Source organism: Galeopterus variegatus, unplaced genomic scaffold (genome assembly GCF_000696425.1).
Source record: "Galeopterus variegatus unplaced genomic scaffold, G_variegatus-3.0.2 Scaffold3512, whole genome shotgun sequence".
Lineage (NCBI taxonomy): Eukaryota > Metazoa > Chordata > Mammalia > Dermoptera > Cynocephalidae > Galeopterus > Galeopterus variegatus.
Window position 1 is genome coordinate 8,615 of NW_007729623.1, and position 20,625 is coordinate 29,239.

Consider the following 20,625-nt stretch of genomic DNA (forward strand, 5'->3'; position numbering starts at 1 on the left):
GCCTTGCAAGGTTTCTGGTAGGAATTCTTTTGATTAAGCTAGTTCCATTCTATTCCTAGTTTCCTGTGATTTTTTTTCTTACACTGTGTGCAGATATTGAGATGATCATGATTTCTCTTTTGATCTATTACTGTGGAAAATTATATTAATAGATTTTCTATGACAAATCATCCATACATTCATAGCCTACACCCAATTTGGCAATAAAGTATTGTTTCAAGGATTTTATTTATTTATTTATTTTTATAATATCATTACTTTATTCAGGAGATAATGAAATACAATACAGGGTTGACACTAACAAACAGCTATGTATAAAATTATATAAATCTGTTTGCTATGTTTTCCAGAAGATGCCCAGTCATTGTAAACAAGGAAGAAAAACCAGTAGGGTGCCTAAATGACTGCAGTGTTTTAAGCACGTGTCCCCACAGTCCCTTGTAGTGAAGGCAGCCCCAGGTGGAGGTGGTCCTTTTAGCAGGAAGAGGAAGAGGCAGTGGCTGTGCAGAGGCCATGCTTCCTCGCCCTGCCAATGCTCAGTGGTAGGCCGTGGTGAACTCTTGGAGGGCTCAGCACTTGTTCTCAGTCACCTGCTTGAGTTGAGTGTGCTCTTTAACCAGCCTGTCCAACTCCTCCCTGAGGACCTCATAGGTGTTGAGGACCTGTCGTGACTTCTCCATGTCCTGCTCTTGTAGACGAATTGCTCCCTCCAAACGATCCCTAATGAGACAATGAACTTCCACTTTCTCAGCAGTATAAGTGTCAGACAAAATCTTTATCTCCTCCATCCTCAGCTTAAGGATCATGGCACTGCACTTGATTTCCAAGTACTGAGCATCGATGCAGTCTAGCTCAGACTGAGTCTTCAGCCGGTGTCCCTGAAGAAGCCTCTGCAACAAGGCGAGGCAGCAGAGAAGCACCTGGGAGTAGGTGGCACTCTTCTTCTCCAGCAGCACCATCTGCTCCTTCTGCTGGCTCTTGGCATCCTGGCCCTGCTGCTTCTCATCCACCAGGACCTCTGCCAGTTTCCATACCTTTGCTGCCTTCAGTGTTTCACTGTCAGCATCCGAATTGGGATCATGGTAGCAGAGCAGAGTGAAACATTTCTTCTTGAGCTCCTCCTCCATTTCTAGCTTGAGCCAAGCTCTCATCCACGCACAATCCTCTGAGGGTGGCATGAGCTCCAGAAGGTCCACTTTCTCCAACCCTAGCAGTGGAGGCATCTCCCTCTCCTGGCTAGGACTTACGAGCCATGTCAGTTCAGTCACAAGTAACCACTGTTCAAGGGTCTCATGAAACGTTTTGTTGTCAGAAGTTAAATTTGTGTTCTGCGTCTTTACATAGTAGTCCACAAGCAGCTTTTGAATGACTCTCTGTAAAATCTCAGATCTCAACCATGTTGTTTTATGCAGTCGAACTTCCTTCCATGCCTGAGCCTGCTCCTTTGCCAGGGTGAGGCTTAAGCCACTCCCATCTGCATGCTGTGAGAGACTCAGCAACAGCTTGCTGAGGTATAGTCTCTGCAACAGGTCCTCTTCCCTCAGGTTACAAGGAGGAAGCTGCTTGCTGCACGCATGTTGAAGTATTTCCATCCCTTCGCCAGGTGAGCAGAAATCTCTGGATGCCATTTGATTTACTAGGGATTCTTATCCTGGGCAGCTGAAGCTCCGAGGCAGTGCCAAGGATTTCCTTAGTTTTTATCTAATGTCCTTTTTTATTCCAGGATCCCATCCAGGATGTCACATTATATTTGTCATGTCTCCTTAGGTTTCTTTGGGCCATGACAGTTTCTCAGACTTATCATCTTTTGATGACCTTGATAGTTTTGAAGAACAATGGGTAGATATTTTGTAGAATGTCTCTCCTTTGGAATTTGTCTGATTTTTTTTTTCTCATGATTAGACTGGGGTGATATGTCTTTGAGAGGAAGACCATAGAGGTAAATTGCCATTTTCATCACCTTGTATCAAGGGGCTGGCCGGTTAAAACAGTGGTTAGAGCATGGTGCGGATAACACCAAGGTCAAGGGTTCGGATCCCTGTGCAGGCCAGCCGCCAAAAAAAAAGGGTGCACACCTAACATGACTTTCACTATCGTTGATGACATCGATCACCTGCCTCAGTTAGTGTCTGTCACCTTTCCCCACTGTGAAGTTACTCTTCTTTCCCTCCCTTCCATACTGTACTCTTTGGGAGGAAGTCAGTATGCACGGCCCACTTAAAAAGTGGGGCAATAATGTATTTAAAAAACATGATTGTGTTCAATTTGATAATGTTTATTATTTTTTAAAATTTTTATTTATTATATATTTTTTACATTCTAAGATGTTGCAGAGCAGGGGAGGGGGAGGGGATGTGGCGGAGGCTCTGGGCTGGGGGTGGGGGGTCTTCCAGCAGCTGCTTGGTTGTAGCTTGGTCCCAATTTGCTAATGTTTAATTTAGGATTTTTTGCCTATATGTTTATATGTGATACTGGCCTATATTTTTATTTCTCACACTGTTATTTTAAAGTTTTGAAACCTATACCATACTTTGATTTTAAAGTAGAAAATAAGTTGGGGCTTGTTCCCTCTTTTTTGTAATCTCTAGAACAATTATATAATTTGGGGGTTATCTGTTCCTTGAATGGTTAGTAGAAATAATCTGTAAAACCACTGAAGCCTGTCTTTATCCTGTATGTATTGGGGCGTGTGAGGGAGTGAGTGGCTAGATTTTTAACAAATAGTTTCCTTAAATGGTGCTATGGTCTGAATGTGTCCCTCAAAATTCATATGTTGAAACAATCACCAATGTGACAGTATTAAGAGGTGGGGCCTTTAGGGGGTGATTAAGTCATGAGGACAGAGCCCTCACGGATGGGATTAGGGCCCTTCATTCTCTTCTGCTCTTCTGCCGTGTGAGGACACAACATTCATCCCCTTTCGCCCTCTGCCTCCCACCATGCAGCAAGAAGGCCCTCACCAGACACTGAACCTGCTGGTACCTTGACCTTGGACTTCCCAGCCTTCAGAACTGTGAGAAATAAATTTCTGTTGTTTATATATTGCCAAGTCTGTGGTATTTTGTTACTGCAGCACAAATGGACTAAGACAAGTGGTTATAGGTGTTGTATTATGAGAGCCCCACATCTAAAAGGGCATTCATGTAGTGTTTGCCTGTTCCTATGAACTCACCAGGCTAATCAGTTTACGAGACCTATGGGAGGTGCTGACAGTGGCTGACCAGCTGGAAATCTGCCCCGCCATGGGGTACGAATCTAAAAGGGCATTCATGTAGTGTTTGCCTGTTCCTATGAACTCACCAGGCTAATCAGTTTACTAGACCTATGGGAGGTGCTGACAGTGGCTGACCAGCTGGAAATCTGCCCCGCCATGGGGTACGTACAACAGTTATATAGCAAACAGATCAGAGCAGAGGTGTAAATCATTTGTATGTTTACACGTAGACCCTCACCCAGCTCACATAACTCAGAGTGCACAAGAGATCTGGCTGAGTGGATAAGTTAACCTGCTGCAGTGTGTTACTGTGAACTTGCAGGGAGATCAGGAAACACTGAGGCTTAATACAGGAAACAGAGTTTATTAATATGCCAGCATTGGCTCAGCAGAATCTAGTCTCAAAGGCTGAACCCTGAATGCGGTGGGGCTGTTATTTTTAAATTATAGTATTTCTGGGTTTTTGTAACAAGGCAAGAGGGGTGATCTTATGATCTTATGTAGTTATAACTCTGTCTCAGGGTAGAAAATGACAACGGCAGAAGCAGAAGGGAAAATTCTTTTACACCAGTGTGTGTGAACCTCAGTGTGAAACAAGGCAAGAGTGCAGCTGCAGCTGGGTCTGTATGACATCCAGTTGAGGGTCTTGGTTACAGCATAGAGGGGCACAGCTGGGCAAACATGAGTGCCTGATGGCCACAGCCGGGCAGGACACAGCTGGGACATAGCCGGGTAAGTACGAGTGCCTCAAACCTACCTGCTACCCTCCTAGCACCAGAGTACTTTAACACCAGCATGCTAATTCATTTACTTAGGATTCCTGCTTCCTCCAGTCTTCCATGTCTTACAGGGGATGTTTGTCTTAAAGGAGACGTGCCTTTCCTTGGGTAACTACCTTGGCCAGGGGTAGTTTCCCAGGGGGCGGAGGAACTCTGATGTGCACGAGGAGGGGGAATAGGTCTATGTCCAGCATTTACCCTACAGGTATATTTATTCATGTTTTCTAGATCTTTTTGATCCAAGTTAGTAAATTACATTTTTCTAAAAGTCTAAACATTTACTCTAAATTTTAAAGTATGTTGGCCAAAAATTCTTTATGGTATTCTTTATTATTTTTCCATTTCCACCCTGCTTGTGTTCTTATGTCCCCTCTTTTAACACTAATATTGCCTTTTCTTGATCAATCTTGTCTACTATATTAATCTTTTCAAAGAACCAGCCACTTTTATACCCCATTGTACCATGCTTGTTTCTCATTATTGTCAAATCTTATTTTTATGTATGCTGTGGATTGATTGAATTGTGTCCCCTGAAGTTAGTATATAGAAGTTTAACTCCCACTGTTACTGTTGCGGGTGGGAAATCCTATTATGGTAATTGAAAGGTGGAGCCTTAAAGAGGTGATTGGACTCTAGGACTGTGCAGTACTGAATGGATTGAAAATGGTGGCCAAGGGCGTGGTTCTGAGGGCTTTAAAAGAAGAGAAGAGTCTTTCTCTCCTTCTGCTCTCTCTGCTTCACCACCTTACATGAGACCCCCCCCATCACTGCTGCCACCACCAGAAGGACTTTGAACTTTCCAGCCTCAGAAACTGAAAGCAATAAATGTCATTTTTCTTTATAAAATACCCAGTTCTGTGTATTTTGTTATAAATAACACAAACGGACTAATATAGCATTTTTGGGAGAACAAAGGATAGCCAAGTTACTCCTGAAAAGGAAACCGTAGAGGGATGAAGCCTACCAGATTTCAAGTCTTATAAATCCATAGTAATTAAGATGTGTGTTATTAGCTCAGGGACAGATAAATAGACCCATGGAACAGAACAGATAGCCCAGAAACATTTGCACGCATATAAGGAAAGCTGACATGTCAGAGTTGTCATCGCAGATCCCTGGAGAAAGGAGACACCAGCCAATACACAGGGCGGGACAAAACCACTGTAAGAGACCCTTTCATAACTACCAGGTGAATAAAAACTGACTTCTGAGCATACTCAGGGCCAGTAAGGATGAGAAGCAAATGGGTATGTGCACAGGCCACTTGATGGAAGTGTAAATGGGCACACGCACACTTTGGGGAAAAATTATTATACCTACCCGCCTCATGACCCAGCGAGTCCATTCCACACTTCAGGGAAAGAAAGTCGTGCACAGGTTCGCTAGGAGTTCCGACAGCCAAAATCTGGGGGGGAACCAAACCTCCATGAAGGGAGAATGGATCCACACACTGTGGTCTGCCCATAAACTGTGACACACGGCTGCGCCGCTGTCCAGCACTCAGTCATTAGCCACGTGCGCTGACTGAGCGCCTGAGACGCGGCCAGTCCTGACTGCAGTGCGCGAAGTGTGACATACACACCGGGCTTAAAAGATTTATTACGGTAAAAAGTAAATAAATAAAGAAACGTTTAATTAATTATCTTTTATATTGGTTACATACTGAAGTAATACTTTGCATCAATCAAACGTACTGAAACGAACAACTTCTCCCCAGTTTTGGGAGATAATCTAAACAAAATAGAAAAGGTTACCGTGAATGAAAAATAGTCACTCTGTAATAACTATAACAAAGTTATAACGTTATCAAAGAAAAGAACGTCCTGCCAGCTATCTACATCTTCTCTTGCTAAATAACTCCATTCAGCGTCTGTCTTTAAACATCGTAAAGTAGCCTCGCCGAAGCAAGGCCTCAAAAAATTGGTTTCAGACTCAGAGTTGGTCCTCTCCACGGAAATCTTTAGTAAAAGGCGAAAGATTTATGCGATCTGAAGAGAAACCAGAATATGCCTCATTTGCCTCCATAACTCGCTCCTCAGAGTATATAAACTCCTAAAACTGATGGTGGCCGGTGAACGTGAAGATTCTGCAGCTAGGGAAAAATTTCCAGGTTCTTTTGTAAGTAAGAGTCGACTTTTCACAAAATATGTATGCGGGAAAAATTTTTAATTCGCCGTTTTGGACCTGTTCTGTGCGCAGCGCACTGTGGGTATGCAAATAAGCCCATTGGCGCAGTGTCCCTTCCTCACCATTAGGGGGCAAAGCGGTGGATTGGCTCGTTGACGTCTAAATCCCGTCCTGCTCAGACTTGGGTTTTGCCTGTTTTATTTGTACGACTGAGTTTGCTTTCTTTTAAATAAAGACTGCTATTCAATTGAAAAAGAAAATATATTCTGCACCTTTGCCTGCCGTATGAGAATTCCTGGCAATGTCCTGTTGGAGATTGGGCGCTCAGTTCCCGGTTTCCTGCCTCCCAGGACGCTTCCTTTAGGATGAGATCTTGCTGCTCCCATTTCAGACTTCGTGTCTCCCTACCCTTCGCCTTTACCGTGCGCTGTCCTCTCCCCCGCGGCGCTCAGCTGCAGGCCCCGACCAGCCTGCACCGACTCCTTGCTAACGAACGTGCTAACGGGGCAGCCATGTGAAAGGAAACCAGCTCTTTCTTTTTCCCAGTTGCTGGTGTAAACATTCCGCTGTCCAACTTTCACATCTTCTCTGAACTTACACTCTTTTTTTTACACTTTGCTGGTTCCTTTGCTAGCAAGCAAATCACATGTGACATGTAGGTGATTTAAATTTGTCTAATACATTTTTTAAACGAATTAATTGGATATAATTCAAAAGTCACACAATTCATCCATTTAAAGTGTACAATTCAGTGGGTTTTAGTGTATTCACAGAGTCGTGCAATCATCATCACAATCTTACTTTGTTGTGGGTCTTAGTGTATTCACAGAGTTGTGCAATCATCATCACAATCTTTCTTTGTTTTGTTTTGTGGCAGCTGCTGGTATGGAGATTGGAACCCTTGACCTTGGTGTTGTGACACCGCACTCTAACCACCTGAGCTCACCTGCCAGCCAGGCGTACATGCTTTGATATTCATCTATATGCTTGTTATGTTTCACAATGTAATGGGAAGTTAAAGAGAAGCGTGGAGATGAAAAGTTCCCACCATGTCATGATAGCTACACCTCACCGAGATTAGCGAGGGGGCTACGGGCTAAGGGGTCAGGAAAGGCGTGGGTCTCTGGACACTTTGAGCTCTCTCCCCACTGGGACTTGGGAGGGAGTGTTTCCCTGCTCCTGGGTTTTAGGGGACTTCCTCTCCTGGCCTTTGCTCTGCTCCACTCTGGAAAGGTCCCCTCCCAGGCAGCTTTCACTGGTTAGAAAACCGTAGGAAAGTTAATTTTTGTTTTTAGCCATTGCAAATCCATAGAACGTCAAGTCGTTTCCAGGATTTCTGAGTCCAAAGCGAGGACTCACCCCTGATTGTAAATGTGGGGTTTGAGGGGCTGGTACAGCTTTCATTGTTTATGGTGTGGACTGTACTTCCATTTCTGGCAACAATTCATGCTAATGTTTAATACAAGAAATAACCTAGAGGTCTGGTGGGTTAGTTCAGTTGGTTGGAGCGTGGTGCTGATAACACCAAGGTACAGGGTTTAATCCCTGAACCAGCCGGCTCCCCAGGAAAAGAAACAAAACAAAACAAAAATAACCGAGAAACCAAAAAATACAGAACATAACAATTTTTGTTGACATTTTTGATTGAAATTGCTTTGAATTTATAGTAAAATTGGGATGAATTTCTCATCTTTCTGATTCTGAGTCTAGCAGTCTATGACCTTGATATATCTTTCTATTCATATTTTTTTATTTATTTACATGGTTCTATAAAGCTATATAATTGACTGCATATTGGATTCTTTTTATATTTGTACCTAATATCTTAGGAGTAATTTCTATTATAAGTGATAGATTTTTAATTGATTGTTATCATTTCAATAATTTATTATGTCTGAAAATGTCATTTATTTTTGTGTTATCAGTCCTGTATCCAACAACCTTGCTGAACCCTAGTTTTAATTCTAAAGGGTTATCTAAATCAGCACTATCTGGGCTGGCCCAGTGGCGCACTGGTTCGGATCCCATGTGGAGACCAGTTCCCGCTCACTGGTTGAGCGCGGTGCGGGCGCAACACCGAGGGGTGCGATCCCGTTACTGGTCAGTAAAAAAGACAAAAAGGAAAAAGAAAAAAAAAAAATCAGCACTATCTGATGGAAATATAATAAGCTACATATGTGATTTTATATCTCCTAGTATTCACATTAATAAAATAAAAATAAACAGGTCAAATTAATTATATTTTATTTATTTAAGTGATATAGTTTGTTTAACCCAATATATCAAAAAATTATTTCATTATAATCAATATGAAATTACTAATGAGATATTTTACATTTTTTTCCATTACAAAATCCTCAAATTCCAGCATGTATTTTACATCTACAGTACATGTCAATTCAGACTGGCCACATTTCAAGTGCTCAATAGTTACATGTGACCAGTGGCCACCTTATTGGACAGTATAGTTTGCTGACCTAAAAATGGAACTGAGATCAGATACATATAGCAAGTATTTATTAAACCAATATGACGATTGCAACCAGAGAGACGCACAGTCAGGTTGACATGAGAAAAGTATTCCAAAGAGGGCCAGGAGAGCTTAGCATTTTGTAATCACAAGAAGAGGGAGAAATCAAAGGAAAGAGGTAGAAGGACAGCCCTCTTAATCACTTTATCAATTTTTCTATTGGTTGTACATGACGTATAGATTTTGAGATTATTAGGTTACATTGTACATGGAAGGTTCTAGCATAAGGTTTACAAAAAGCATCTTGGGTTATTTTATGGCTCTCTGGTGTCATTATGGCTGCTTTTACGTGAAATGGTCTTATGATAACATTTTTCAGAATAGGTGGACGTGATTACTGCCTTATCTCAGACCTCCGAAGGCACTATAATTTAGCTGACCTGGTCAGAGCAGATTCTTTTGGTTATCGAGTTCTACATCCTTTTGGATCTTCTATGAAAATCATCATATGGCATGAGTGTACCAATAATTTTGTTTTTCTTTTTCCGATCCTTGAATTTTCTCTCGCTTTTCTTGTTTTATTTTTCTGGCAAGAACCTGAAGTGCAAAACTGAATGGAAGTGGTGATACTGTCACTTCTGCCTTCTTCTGGACTCTAATGGGAAAATTTACACCAGTTTCTGTTACATTTGATGTTTGCTCAACTTCTTAAATTGATATTCTTCATTAAATTAAGCTGATTCCTTTCTATTTCTAGTATAAGAATATTTAAATATATAAATATATATGTATAAAAATATACAAAATGAATGGCTGTTTGAGTTTAGCATATACATTTTCTGTATTTATGGGATTATCAAGTGGTTTTGTTCTAATCTCTTATATAATGATTATCTACATTGAGAGATAATGTTAAATCATTCTTGCCTGTTCTTGTACTTTGTTCTATTTGTTGTGGCTGGATCCCAGGCCACAGCTACACAAGAGGCGGGTCCGCATGTAGAAACAATATCCAACCCTTTCAAATTTTGCCGTGGAGAGAGACTCTCCCTGGAGGACAGGTAGACCTGGCGTCTGAGTCTCAGCTCTTGCTTTACCTCGTTTGTGGGACGCTTTGCTCATTTCTGCTGCAGCCTCTGTTCTGGCCACAAGGAAGTGCTGCTTCCCTTTAGTGCTCAGTCTAGCCACAAGGCCCACCTGCGAAGGTCATGGAGTCGAATGCCTGTTCCCATGACCTAAAAGAACTCTGAAAATTTGTGTTCCTCTTGCACATTTTAAAGATCATATATACAGTTTCTTGTGATAACTTATAATATCATAACTTTAAACATATGCAAAGGATGAATACTCCGTGCACTGTAAATATTGATGTTCCAAACTGTTACATCACTTTAAAAATGTAATCAATGGAAACTAAATACCTAAGAGATTTGATTGATATCCATCATCATTTTTTAAAAATTAAAATTTTGAGCTGGCAGGTTAGTTCAGTTGGTTAGAGCGCAACCTTGTAACACCAAGGTCATGAGTTCTGATCTCAGTACAGAACAGCCCCACACACACACACACACACACACACACACATTAAACTTCATTACATCATTATTTTTTCTTCTTGAGCTTGTTTTTTTGTTTCGATTTCCCCAAGAATTTAATACAAATAGAGTATACCTTTATTCCTAAGAGTATTTTATTAATCATGTATCTAATCATATTTTTCTATGACATAAGAAGCACATTAATTGAATTAAAATTTTTTTCTGTATCCTTTGAAGCTAAAATACTATTCATTATTTTTCCCCCAGATTGACTTATCATTACGATTATTAATAGTCCACACTTGCTCAATACTATATATTACAAATTTTGGTAATTATTAATCATAAAAGTATAATTTAGGGCCAGCCCCGTGGCGCACTCGGGAGAGTGTGGTGCTGGGAACGCAGTGACGCTCCCGCCAAGGGTTCGGATCCTATATGGGACTGGCCGGTGCGCTCACTGGCTGAGCGCGTTGCGGGTGACACCAAGCCAAGGGTTGCGATCCCCTTACTGGTCCACACTCGGTAGAGTGCGGCGCTTGGGAGTGTGGCGGCACTCCCGCCGAGGGGTCGGATCCCATATAGAGACCGTTCTGCTCACTGGTTGAGCGCGGTGCGGGCGTGACACCGAGGGTTGCGATCCCGTTACCGATCACGAAAAAAGACAAAAAGGAAAAAAAAAATTAAAATTTCGGGCTGGGAGGTTAGTTCAGTTGGTTAGAGCACAGACTTATAACACCAAGGTCATGGGTTCTGATCCGAGTACAGGCCAGCAACAACAAAAAAAATTAAACTTCTTTACATAATTATTTTTTCTTCTTGAGCTTGTTTTCCTGTTTCCATTTCCCCAGCAATTTAGTACAATAGAATACATTTTGATTCCTAAAAGTATATTATTAATCATCTAATCATATTTTTCTGTGACATAACAAGTAATTAATTGAATTAAATTTTTTTCTGTATTCTTTGGAGTTAAAATACTATTCATTATTTTTCTCCTGGACTGACTCATCATTACAATTATTAATAGCCCACACGTGGTCAATACTATATATTACAAATTTTGGTAATTATTAATCATAAAAGTAAGATTTATGGGCCGGCCTGGTGGCACACTGCTACAGTGCGCCGCTTGGGAAGCACAGCGGCGCTCCCGACGAGGGTTCGGATCCCACATACAGACCAGCCGCTCACTGGCTGAGTGAGGTGCGGGTGCAACACCGAGGGTTGCGATCCCGCTACCAGTCCCGGCCCGGTACGGGCGTGACACTGAGGGTTGCAATCCGTTGCTGGTCACGAAAAAAGACAAAAAAAAAAAGTAAGATTTATTGAAATTTCATCTCTTAGTTAGATGGATGCATATTACTTATTGCTAGAGGACACAGAGTTTAGTTCCAGCATATTCTTTCCTTTTTTTTGTATGGCTGTAACATATAAAAGCATGTTCCCATAAATGAGTAGAGTTTCAACAATGTCACTCATTGCCATATAATGAACTATCACATGACAACTAGATTAAGTCCTTAAATTCTGTTGAAAGAAAAGACTTGGAAGTCTTTTAATTTACAAAAGAATTTGTTACCCAGCGTGAGGAAAACAGTTTAGTCAGGCCCCCTTGTCTCAGGTGCAGTTGGACGTGGTGCAGCATATTCCTTGTAAACAATTGTGTGTGGGTTGAGTTAGTGCACATGTGCACCCATGTATGTTTTTAGTTTTGTTGCTATTGCGTGTTCTTGAGTTTGTGAAGCAGTGGCTGGCCAGCAGAGAGCTCATGTCTAGAAATAGAGCATGTTTACTTTGCTGCCAGCTGCTCAGTTTTTCTTTGGATTTTGCTGGTAGCAGTTGAGTTTCTGAGTTTCTCTTTGGACTGCCTAACTCTTAGACGTGTGTGCTGAATAAAGACTACTTTTTCTTCAACCAAGGCTCCAGGGACCTTTTTGCCAGTTACCTAGCTTGTAGACCTGTGTGTGAAGGGTTTGTGACACAGTGTGGACAATGGGCTTGAGGGATCTGTGAGCTCCAAATCCAGCCCTAGCTCTACACCCAGTTGCCTTCATTTTCTCAAAATAGGTGCAAATATTTTTAATTGACTTTTTATAGGGAATCCTGAAGGTTTTCATAGCCCCTAGCATTTTACCTGCATAAGGTTTAGGGTACATGACAGGAAAGTCTTTATTTTGTGAAGTGGGAGAAGGGCAATCTCCAAAAGGGAGGTAAAAAAGGGAGTTCACAGATCTTCCAAAGTCAACCGCTCCCCTGGCCACCTCTCCTTTGTGCCCAGGGACCAGCCCAGCTTCACTGTAGAAGTGAGGTGGTTCAGCCCAGCACCACCCTCAGGCTATGAGAATACCACTCAAATTTTCCACCCGTCCTGGGGAGGGGACTTCCGATTCCCAGCTCCCCTTAGTACCAAAGCTGCACCCAGTCCCTCCACCCTTTTGTGCCCAAGTTTCCTGGCCCCTGAAGTAGAAATGATGCAACTGCCCCCTGGGGTTGCTGAGGGCCAGTGGGGTGTGAATCGGGCACAGAGCACGTAGAAGGCACTGAGTAGCTAGTGGCTGGGATTGTTGTTTGTAGCAAATACAGTGCAGGTCAATGTCACTGAGCTCTCTGGTGTATGAATTTTTAATTGTGTTTAATTTTATTTAATTAAATTTAAATAGCCAACATGGCTAGTGGCTACCACACAGACAGTGCACGTGCACGGATTCCGCAATGTCCAGGACTTTGGTTTTCCCCTTGAGAAAAGGACTAGATTCTTGGATTTTCTCTCACAGGGAGGGGGGTGGCAGTCTGGTCTCTTCTCTTCTGCAGTTAGATCCGAAGTGTAGCAGAATATGCCACCCCAAAAGATGCCACTTTGGCATAAGGATTATTTTGAACTAAAGGCACTTGAAAAACGAGAGGTGCGAGAAGGGCACTCTCACTTCCTCCTGAAAGCCGGAGATAAAACGCCCATGTGAAAGATGCCATCCCCATACCAGGAGGGAAGGAACACTGTTATCACCAAAGATGGGGAGCCAAGGCCAAAGCCAAGAAATCTGTACGAACGGCCCTATTAAAATAACTCTTATCTCCCTTTAGTCTCCCCATACATTTTACTTTTCCACAGTGCTATTCTTTGTTCAACGTACTATATAAGCACTTGGGCCTATCAACGTTTGGGGTCTTCATTTTCCTATGGGAGTTCCCCTGTACATGTAAAAAATCTTTTTCTTTGGCCAGTATGGGGATCTGAACCCTTGACCTTGGTGTTACAACACCGCACTCTAGGTGGGTCCGAATGCAGTGGTGTTTACAACTAATTGATCACAACCAGTTACAGGTGTCTTTGTTCCTTCTCCACTCCCACTGCTTCACTTGACTCCCCTAAAAAACAAACAAAAATCCACCCCACTCTAATCAGTTAAGCTAACCAGCCAGCTCTAAAAATCTGTTCATCTGTTTTGTTCCAATATAATTCTCAGTTCCAACCAGAGACCCTAAGAGGGTAGAAGTCAAGTTCTGCGTCCTCTACAAGTCAAATCATCCCTCATTCCTACCTCCACCCTCTTCACCCCATCCCCCCACATCCCCACCACCTTGCCATGAACAGGATTGGAATCATTAGAAAATACCACTGCAGTGGAGGGTTGGTGCTCCCACCCCCAGGGCTCTCGGGAAGTGTCCTGCAGCCACCTCGCTACCCGAGCCTGGTGGTCCGCTACCTGCCACCCCTGGAGCCTCAGGTGGACAAGTTCGTGTTAGCAGAGACTGGCGGCTGCCGAGCTAGGGCGTGTCTCCAGGAGGCCTAAGGGCTGCCCTGGTCCCCATCTCTCCCCAGTGAGCTGCCCAGGCTGGTCATTGACCAGCCAGTGACATCATATCAGCTCCCTACCCTTGACCCCGGGGAGGGCCCAGTCCAACTGCTCAAGCCCCAGGCTCCCAGCACCACCCTCAGGCTATGAGAATACCACTCAAATTTTCCACCCGTCCTGGGGAGGGGACTTCCGATTCCCAGCTCCCCTTAGTACCAAAGCTGCACCCAGTCCCTCCACCCTTTTGTGCCCAAGTTTCCTGGCCCCTGAAGTAGAAATGATGCAACTGCCCCCTGGGGTTGCTGAGGGCCAGTGGGGTGTGAATCGGGCACAGAGCACGTAGAAGGCACTGAGTAGCTAGTGGCTGGGATTGTTGTTTGTAGCAAATACAGTGCAGGTCAATGTCACTGAGCTCTCTGGTGTACCAGCTTTATTCGTGCCACCCTTCCCAGGCAGGGTGGTTTAGTGGTGAGAGCACAGACTTCAGCCAGCTGGCCTGGTTTCTAACCACTGCCCTGCCACGTATTGGCTATGGAACTGCATGAGGTAATGAACTTCTCTGTGCCTCCATTTCCCTATCTGTAAGGTGGGGCTGATGATTGCCACCCCAAGGGGTGGTTATAAGGGTTTAACAAGTTAATATGTGCACAATGCTGAGAAAGTCACCTGGCATATATGAATGGACAGTGAATATTTAGTGAATGAATGAATATACGAATGAATGAAATATAACCCTTGGGTGGGTTCCAGTGCTTCTGTCCTGCAGGTGGGAAAGTGGAAGCCAGAGACCTCAGTGACTTGCCCCAGGTCTCGTGACCAGTTCAGGCAGAATTGGGGTCCCATGCCTCCCAGGTGTTCGCACAACCCCACCCCTAGTTACAGGGCCCAAGCCTGTCTTGTTCCCCCAGCCACCTCTAGGGCACCTAGGAATATTCCTGGGTACTGGCCAAGTGGACATCTCCAGGAGAGTGAGGATCCATGGGCAACAGTACTAGTGAAGGACACGGACTATGGTGCAACCTCCCTGTCCCTTTTACTCTAGACCTGTGTCTGTGAGAAGCACAGCCCTAGGCCAGGGCTGGGACAATCAGGGACCAGGAGACCCCATCAAGTCTGGGGCAAAGGGTTTTGGGACCTGGCAGGCATACCCTGTGCCTAGAGCCAAGCGTCCTGCTTGTGAGTGAGCTAGCCATGCCACCCATTAACGAGCCAGAGCTCAGGCCTGTGGAGCCTGAATTCATGTTAAAAGTCCTAGAGGCTACTTAGTGGTCTGCCTTGGATGAGTCCCAAATCTGATTCATTCAGTTGAGGGGTGGATGAGCTGGGCCTCAAGTCACACGGGCATCCCCAGGCACAGAGGTATGTGAGCCATGTGGCAAAGCCATTGATTCTGATGGTCCTCACATGGGTCAGACCCTGGCCTGGCCCATGCTGGCTCCACACTGTAGGTGACACTGGCCCAGTCCCTGGGGTGCTCACAGGTGTGTTAGAGAGAGCAAAGGGGACCCTGCCAGACCTCAGTCTCTAACCCTCTTCTCCCACTTGACAGATCAGCCTGTTCCTACTGAAGTTTCCTGGTGTGATGTGGGGAGACCATGTCCAAGCCTCCCCTCACCCCTACTGCCTGCTGCGTTTGCTCCAGGGCCCCCAAGGCAGCGGGTCTGCACCCTGTTCATCATCGGCTTCCAGTTCACGTTTCGTGTCCGTCATGATGTATTGGCACATTGTGGGAGAGCCTGAGGGCCAGGGGCAATTCTATAACCTGCCTGCAGACATCCCCTGTCTCCCCTTGGTACCCACCACCATCTTCTTCCTGGAAACTTTGAAGGGATCAACCACAACTTCCTGTCCATGTGGTCGGTGAAGTTGACTGCCAGGACCCATCCGGAGTCCGGATGGTGGTCTTGACTAAGGGGCTGCCCAGCAGTAAAGCCTCCTTGCCCCAGCACCTGTGCACCCCACTTTTGGGTTTTTCCCCCAATGTCCAGATGCTCCTGCTGGACCTGGGGGAACTGTTCTGGGACACACCCGTGGCAGCCTGTGATGTGGTCATGTGGTGACTGTGGGAGCCCTACCTGATGCCTGCTCTCTAAGGCCTCCGGGATCACACTCATGTGGAAGTTCGGGGGCATCTACCTGGACAGAGAGTTCATCGCCCTCAGGAACCTGAGAAACCTGACCAATGTGCTGGGCACCCAGTCCCACTATGTCCTCAGTGATGCCTTCCCGGCCTTCGAGCATCCGCACGAGTTCATGGCTCTGTGCGTGGGCGACTCCGCAGCCCACTAGAACGGTTGCATTTGGGGCCACCAGGGAGTGTGTGGTGCTGATAACACCAAAGCCCCGGGTCTGAATCCTGTATATGGATGGCCGGTTAGCTCACTTGGGTGAGCGTGGTGCTGACAACACTAAGCCAATGGTTAAGATCCCCTCACCAGTTATCTTTAAAAAAAATAATAAAATAAATATTAGCTCTGTCAAAAGCAAGGACTAAAGTATGCGGGTAAATAATGTAAAACATCTCAATTATATTTATTACATATACAAATAACATTTTGTATTATTGGATTAAATAAAATACATTATTGAAATCAACTTCACTTGTTTCTCTTTGTTTAATGTGGTTTCTGAAAAGTTAAATTCCACCTGTCCTTGCATTATATTTCTACTCAACAGTGCTGCAATGAAAATGAACCAAATATAACCACAGGCAGTAAAATGTGAATCTTTGACAGCCAAAGGCCCAAAAGGAATGCCTACTGTATATCACATTTACTAAAACAGGAAAAAGCAAACTGCACCATTTTTAGAGGTGAATGAAAATGGAAACCATCACCATAAAAGACAAATACCAACTACTACCCAAAAGGCAAGTAAAAATAGGTTAGCAAGTCAGAAGGTGGCAAAGTTAAGAGAGTTAAAAACGTGGTACTGTGTTTGAAGCTGATGTATCGATGGACCTGTTTACTATGTGATGTTTTCTATTAAATCCCATATTAAAAAAATAAAAAACAGTGGTACAATCTTGGCGGGGCACTTCAGGGGACATCATTAGGGAGTTGTGTGACAATCGACAGAGAGATCATTAGGGAGTTGTATGGCAAGGGCAACGGACAGATACAATTGCTACAATGAACAAACATGCAACACTTAGAAACAACTCTTTCATTTAATCGACATGTGTAGCCTTATCCAACCCCAGCCTCAAAAAACTGGCCTAAGACTCAGTAGCTCCTCTCCACGGAAATCTTCAGTAAAACACAAAAGATTTATACGATCTGAAGAAAAACTAGAGTATGAGGCTGTGGACCTGTAGCTCATTTCTCAGATATCTGTAACTCGAGTACATTGATAGTGATTAATTATCCCAAGAGTTAATGCCTGCAGAAATTTCTCCCGGAAATTTTGTAAGTAATATTTTCATCTTCAGGAAGGTGGAGTGAGAAATAAATTTGTTTTAACGTGAAAACAATTGTACTATTTTCAGTGTATTATGGGTATGCAAATATACTTGAATAATTGCCTTTTAGAATCCGGAAATACCATAGTGCTCGGGGCCACCTTTACTGGGGCAAAGCGCAGGCTTTGCTGCCTTGGATTTAAACTCCGTTCTGGTCACCCAGAGATTCTGAAATTATTCAGGGCTAGCAGGTTAGCTCAGTTGGTTAGAGTGTGGTGCAGATTTTATCCATTAGTACATTGAGACTTTGAGTATGATTTCTTTTCTTTTCTTTTTTCTTTTTTTTTTTTAAAGATGACCGGTCAGGGGATCTTAACCCTTGACTTGGTGTTGTCAGCACCATGCTCTCCCAAGTGAGCCGCGGGCCGGCCCTTGAGTATGATTTCTTTTAAATAAAGGAGTTTTCTAATATTTGGAGCCAAGAGGGTCGTTAAAAGGCAGAGAAATGGTTAATACAAATTTCCGGATAGTGGCTACCGCATGGTGGGGGAGGAGGGTAATGGTGGAAAGGCTCACAGGGGCTTTCACAGGTGTTGGCAATATCTTTTTCCTTAAGTGCAAGGGAGGCATCGGGTTTTAGGTTACTACTGTTCTCTGAACTGTGAGTACAGGATATATGTTATTTGTCTGTGAGATATACTTTAAAAAAAAATTTTTTTTTTTGACCAGTAAGGGGATTGTAACCCTTGGCACGGTGTGGTCTGCACCACACTCAGCCAGTGAGCGCACCAGCCATCCCTATGTAGGATCCGAACCTGTGGTCTCAGCGCTACCAGTGCCGCACTCTCCCGAGTGAGCCACGAGGCTGGACCTTAAATTTAAAATTTTAAAGATATTTTTAAAAAGACTGGTGGGATGGGAAGCCTCTACTATAAAAATAAGGGGATGGAGATCCAATCAAGATGGCAGAATAGATGGTTCCCAGCGTCACTCTCTCCCACAAATCAACCAATTTACAGCTATGAAAATGTAACATCAGCCAAGCCGGGGCTGCTGGAGCTCAGCGGAAGAGGAGGAGAGACCTATGGAGTTCATGCAGGGGGAGAAACCACGATTAGAGAAAGAAAAAGCTGCTCTGAGCGCTTCGGGCCGCAGCTGCTTTAAGGCTTGAGCTGATGAGCACATGGAGCAGGATCTGGCAGAAGCCGCAGCTGTGCCCTTTGGATGGAGTTACTTGGAGGCGGCAGGAGAGGAGGGCCTAGGCAGCCCCTAAGACAGCAAGACCACTAATAGGGTTCCCATGGACCCATGCAGGAGTGAGGAGCCAGAACAGCTGAAAAAAGGGAGCCACTCAGAGGCCAGTGAGTCATCGCAAGGGACCAGCGCAGGGCCTGTCCCATGGGAAGTGTTTGGAGCATGGGCGGTGGGGGAGACGTGCCCACCAGGAGAACACTGGAGCACAGCAAGGACAGCCGACCTGCCCCCCAATCAGCACAGGACCACTCAGAGGAGACTGGTCAGGAATGCAGAATGCAGTTTGATGAAAAAACTCAGGCCCAGATCAGAGATTCTACAGAACACAGATCCACCGGGTCTCTGGAGAGCCAGAAGTACCTATAAGGTCAACCATTAAACCCTGAGCAGCACAAAAAGCCTTCCCTAGGGAAACAGCAGCAAAGTAGCAATTTAAACAACCACACACTCAAGTACTGGTTCCCACAGGAAGTTCCCCCGTGTTAGAAGCAAAGGACAAAAACTTAGTTCCGGGCCAGGCACACCACCAGCACCTTGGGGCCTGCCTGGGAACTGGCAGCTTGGATCTGGGGACCGGACCCCACTCCCACTTCCAGGCAAACTGCACCAGTGCGTTGGGGCCAGCCTCGGGACCTGAAGCATGGAGAAGAGGACTGGACCCCCCTCCCACAACCAGGCACACCATGCCAGCACCTTGGGGCCCACCTGGGGACCTGAAGCATGGAGAAGGGGACTGGACCCCTCTTCCACAACCAGGCACACTGAGCCAGCACCCTTGGGGCCCACCCAGGGACCTAGGGTATGGAGTCAGGGACCAGACCACCCTCCCACAACCAGGCACAACATGCCAGCACCTTGGGGCCCACCTGGGGACCTGAAGCATGGAGAAGGGGACTGGACCCCTCTTCCACAACCAGGCACACTGAGCCAGCACCCTTGGGGCCCACCCAGGGACCTAGGGTATGGAGTCAGGGACCAGACCACCCTCCCACAACCAGGCACAACATGCCAGCACCTTGGGGCCCACCTGGGGACCTGAAGCATGGAGAAGGGGACTGGACCCCTCTTCCACAACCAGGCACACTGAGCCAGCACCCTTGGGGCCCACCCAGGGACCTAGGGTATGGAGTCAGGGACCAGACCACCCTCCCACAACCAGGCACAACATGCCAGCACCTTGGAGCCCACCTGGGGACCTGAGGCATGGAGATGGGGACTGGACTTCTCTCCCACAACAAGGCACACCAAGCCAGTGCCTCAGGGTCTACCCAAGGTCCCGGGGCATGGAGAAGGGGACTGGACCACCCTCCGACAACCAGGCACACCATGCCAGCACCTTGGGGCCTGCCCAGGGACCCAAGGCAAGGAGAAGGGGAATGGACCTCTCTCCCACAACCAGCACACTGTGCCTGTACCTCGGGGCCCACTCAGGGACCCGGGACATGGAGAAGGGGACTGGACCCCTCTCCCACAACCAGGCACATGGCGCCAGTGCCTTGGGCTCTGCCCAGGGACCAGAGGCATGGAGAAGGGACCAAACACTCTCCACAACCAGGCATACTGCTAGTGCCAAGGAGCATGCCAAAAACAGCACCCCCACGTGGGTGACCCACCACAGCCACCACAATAACCATAGCTGCTGCAAAAGCGGCTAGACACCACAGCCACCACGCAGATGGTCCACCAGCCACTGGAGTGCATTCGCACAAGAAGAGTCACCAGCAGAGAGAAAGAAAAGAAGAGGATGTCTCTCTCCACAAAGCCCATTCCAGAGTGACAGAAGAAGCATCTGCTCTATGATAATATTGGGGGACCTGATCACATCTCTCAGCATTGGTCAGATCATCAAGGCAACAAGTTAACAGAGTAACCATTATTCTTTCAGAAGGAGAGAAGAAATCTAGGCAATTTAGAGGGTGGAACGGGAAAGGAGAAGGGGATGGGGAGGGATTGGACAACGGGCATAAAGAATAATTACAATTTGTAACAATATATGTGCTAGTAATATTGATTTGATCAACATATCTCAATGTTGAACCCCAAAGA

The 20,625-nt window shown here is 45.3% G+C and overlaps 1 protein-coding gene and 1 pseudogene across 2 annotated transcripts; one reads left to right on the top strand and one right to left on the bottom strand.

Moving 5' to 3' along the window:
• Positions 1-569: 569 nt before the first annotated feature.
• On the bottom strand, positions 570-1,628 carry LOC103600936 (HAUS augmin-like complex subunit 4). Of its 2 annotated transcripts, XM_008585288.1 has the most exons (2): positions 1,301-1,628; positions 570-1,165 (listed from the first exon to the last, which is right to left on the bottom strand). In XM_008585288.1, exons 1-2 carry the CDS (start codon positions 1,626-1,628, stop codon positions 570-572), a joined length of 924 nt encoding a protein of 307 aa, XP_008583510.1. The 2 variants fall into 2 exon arrangements, with proteins under 2 accessions (XP_008583510.1, XP_008583509.1); XM_008585287.1 differs by having other exon boundaries at positions 570-1,628.
• Positions 1,629-13,715: 12,087 nt separating this feature from the next.
• The window catches only part of LOC103600939, a 28,551-nt pseudogene continuing 21,641 nt past the window's right edge, over positions 13,716-20,625 (top strand).

What these genes read in the sequence shown, in the direction of transcription:
- LOC103600936 (XM_008585287.1), bottom strand. Translation starts at nt 1,628, where the DNA reads ATGGCATCCAGAGATTTCTGCTCACCTGGCGAAGGGATGGAAATACTT.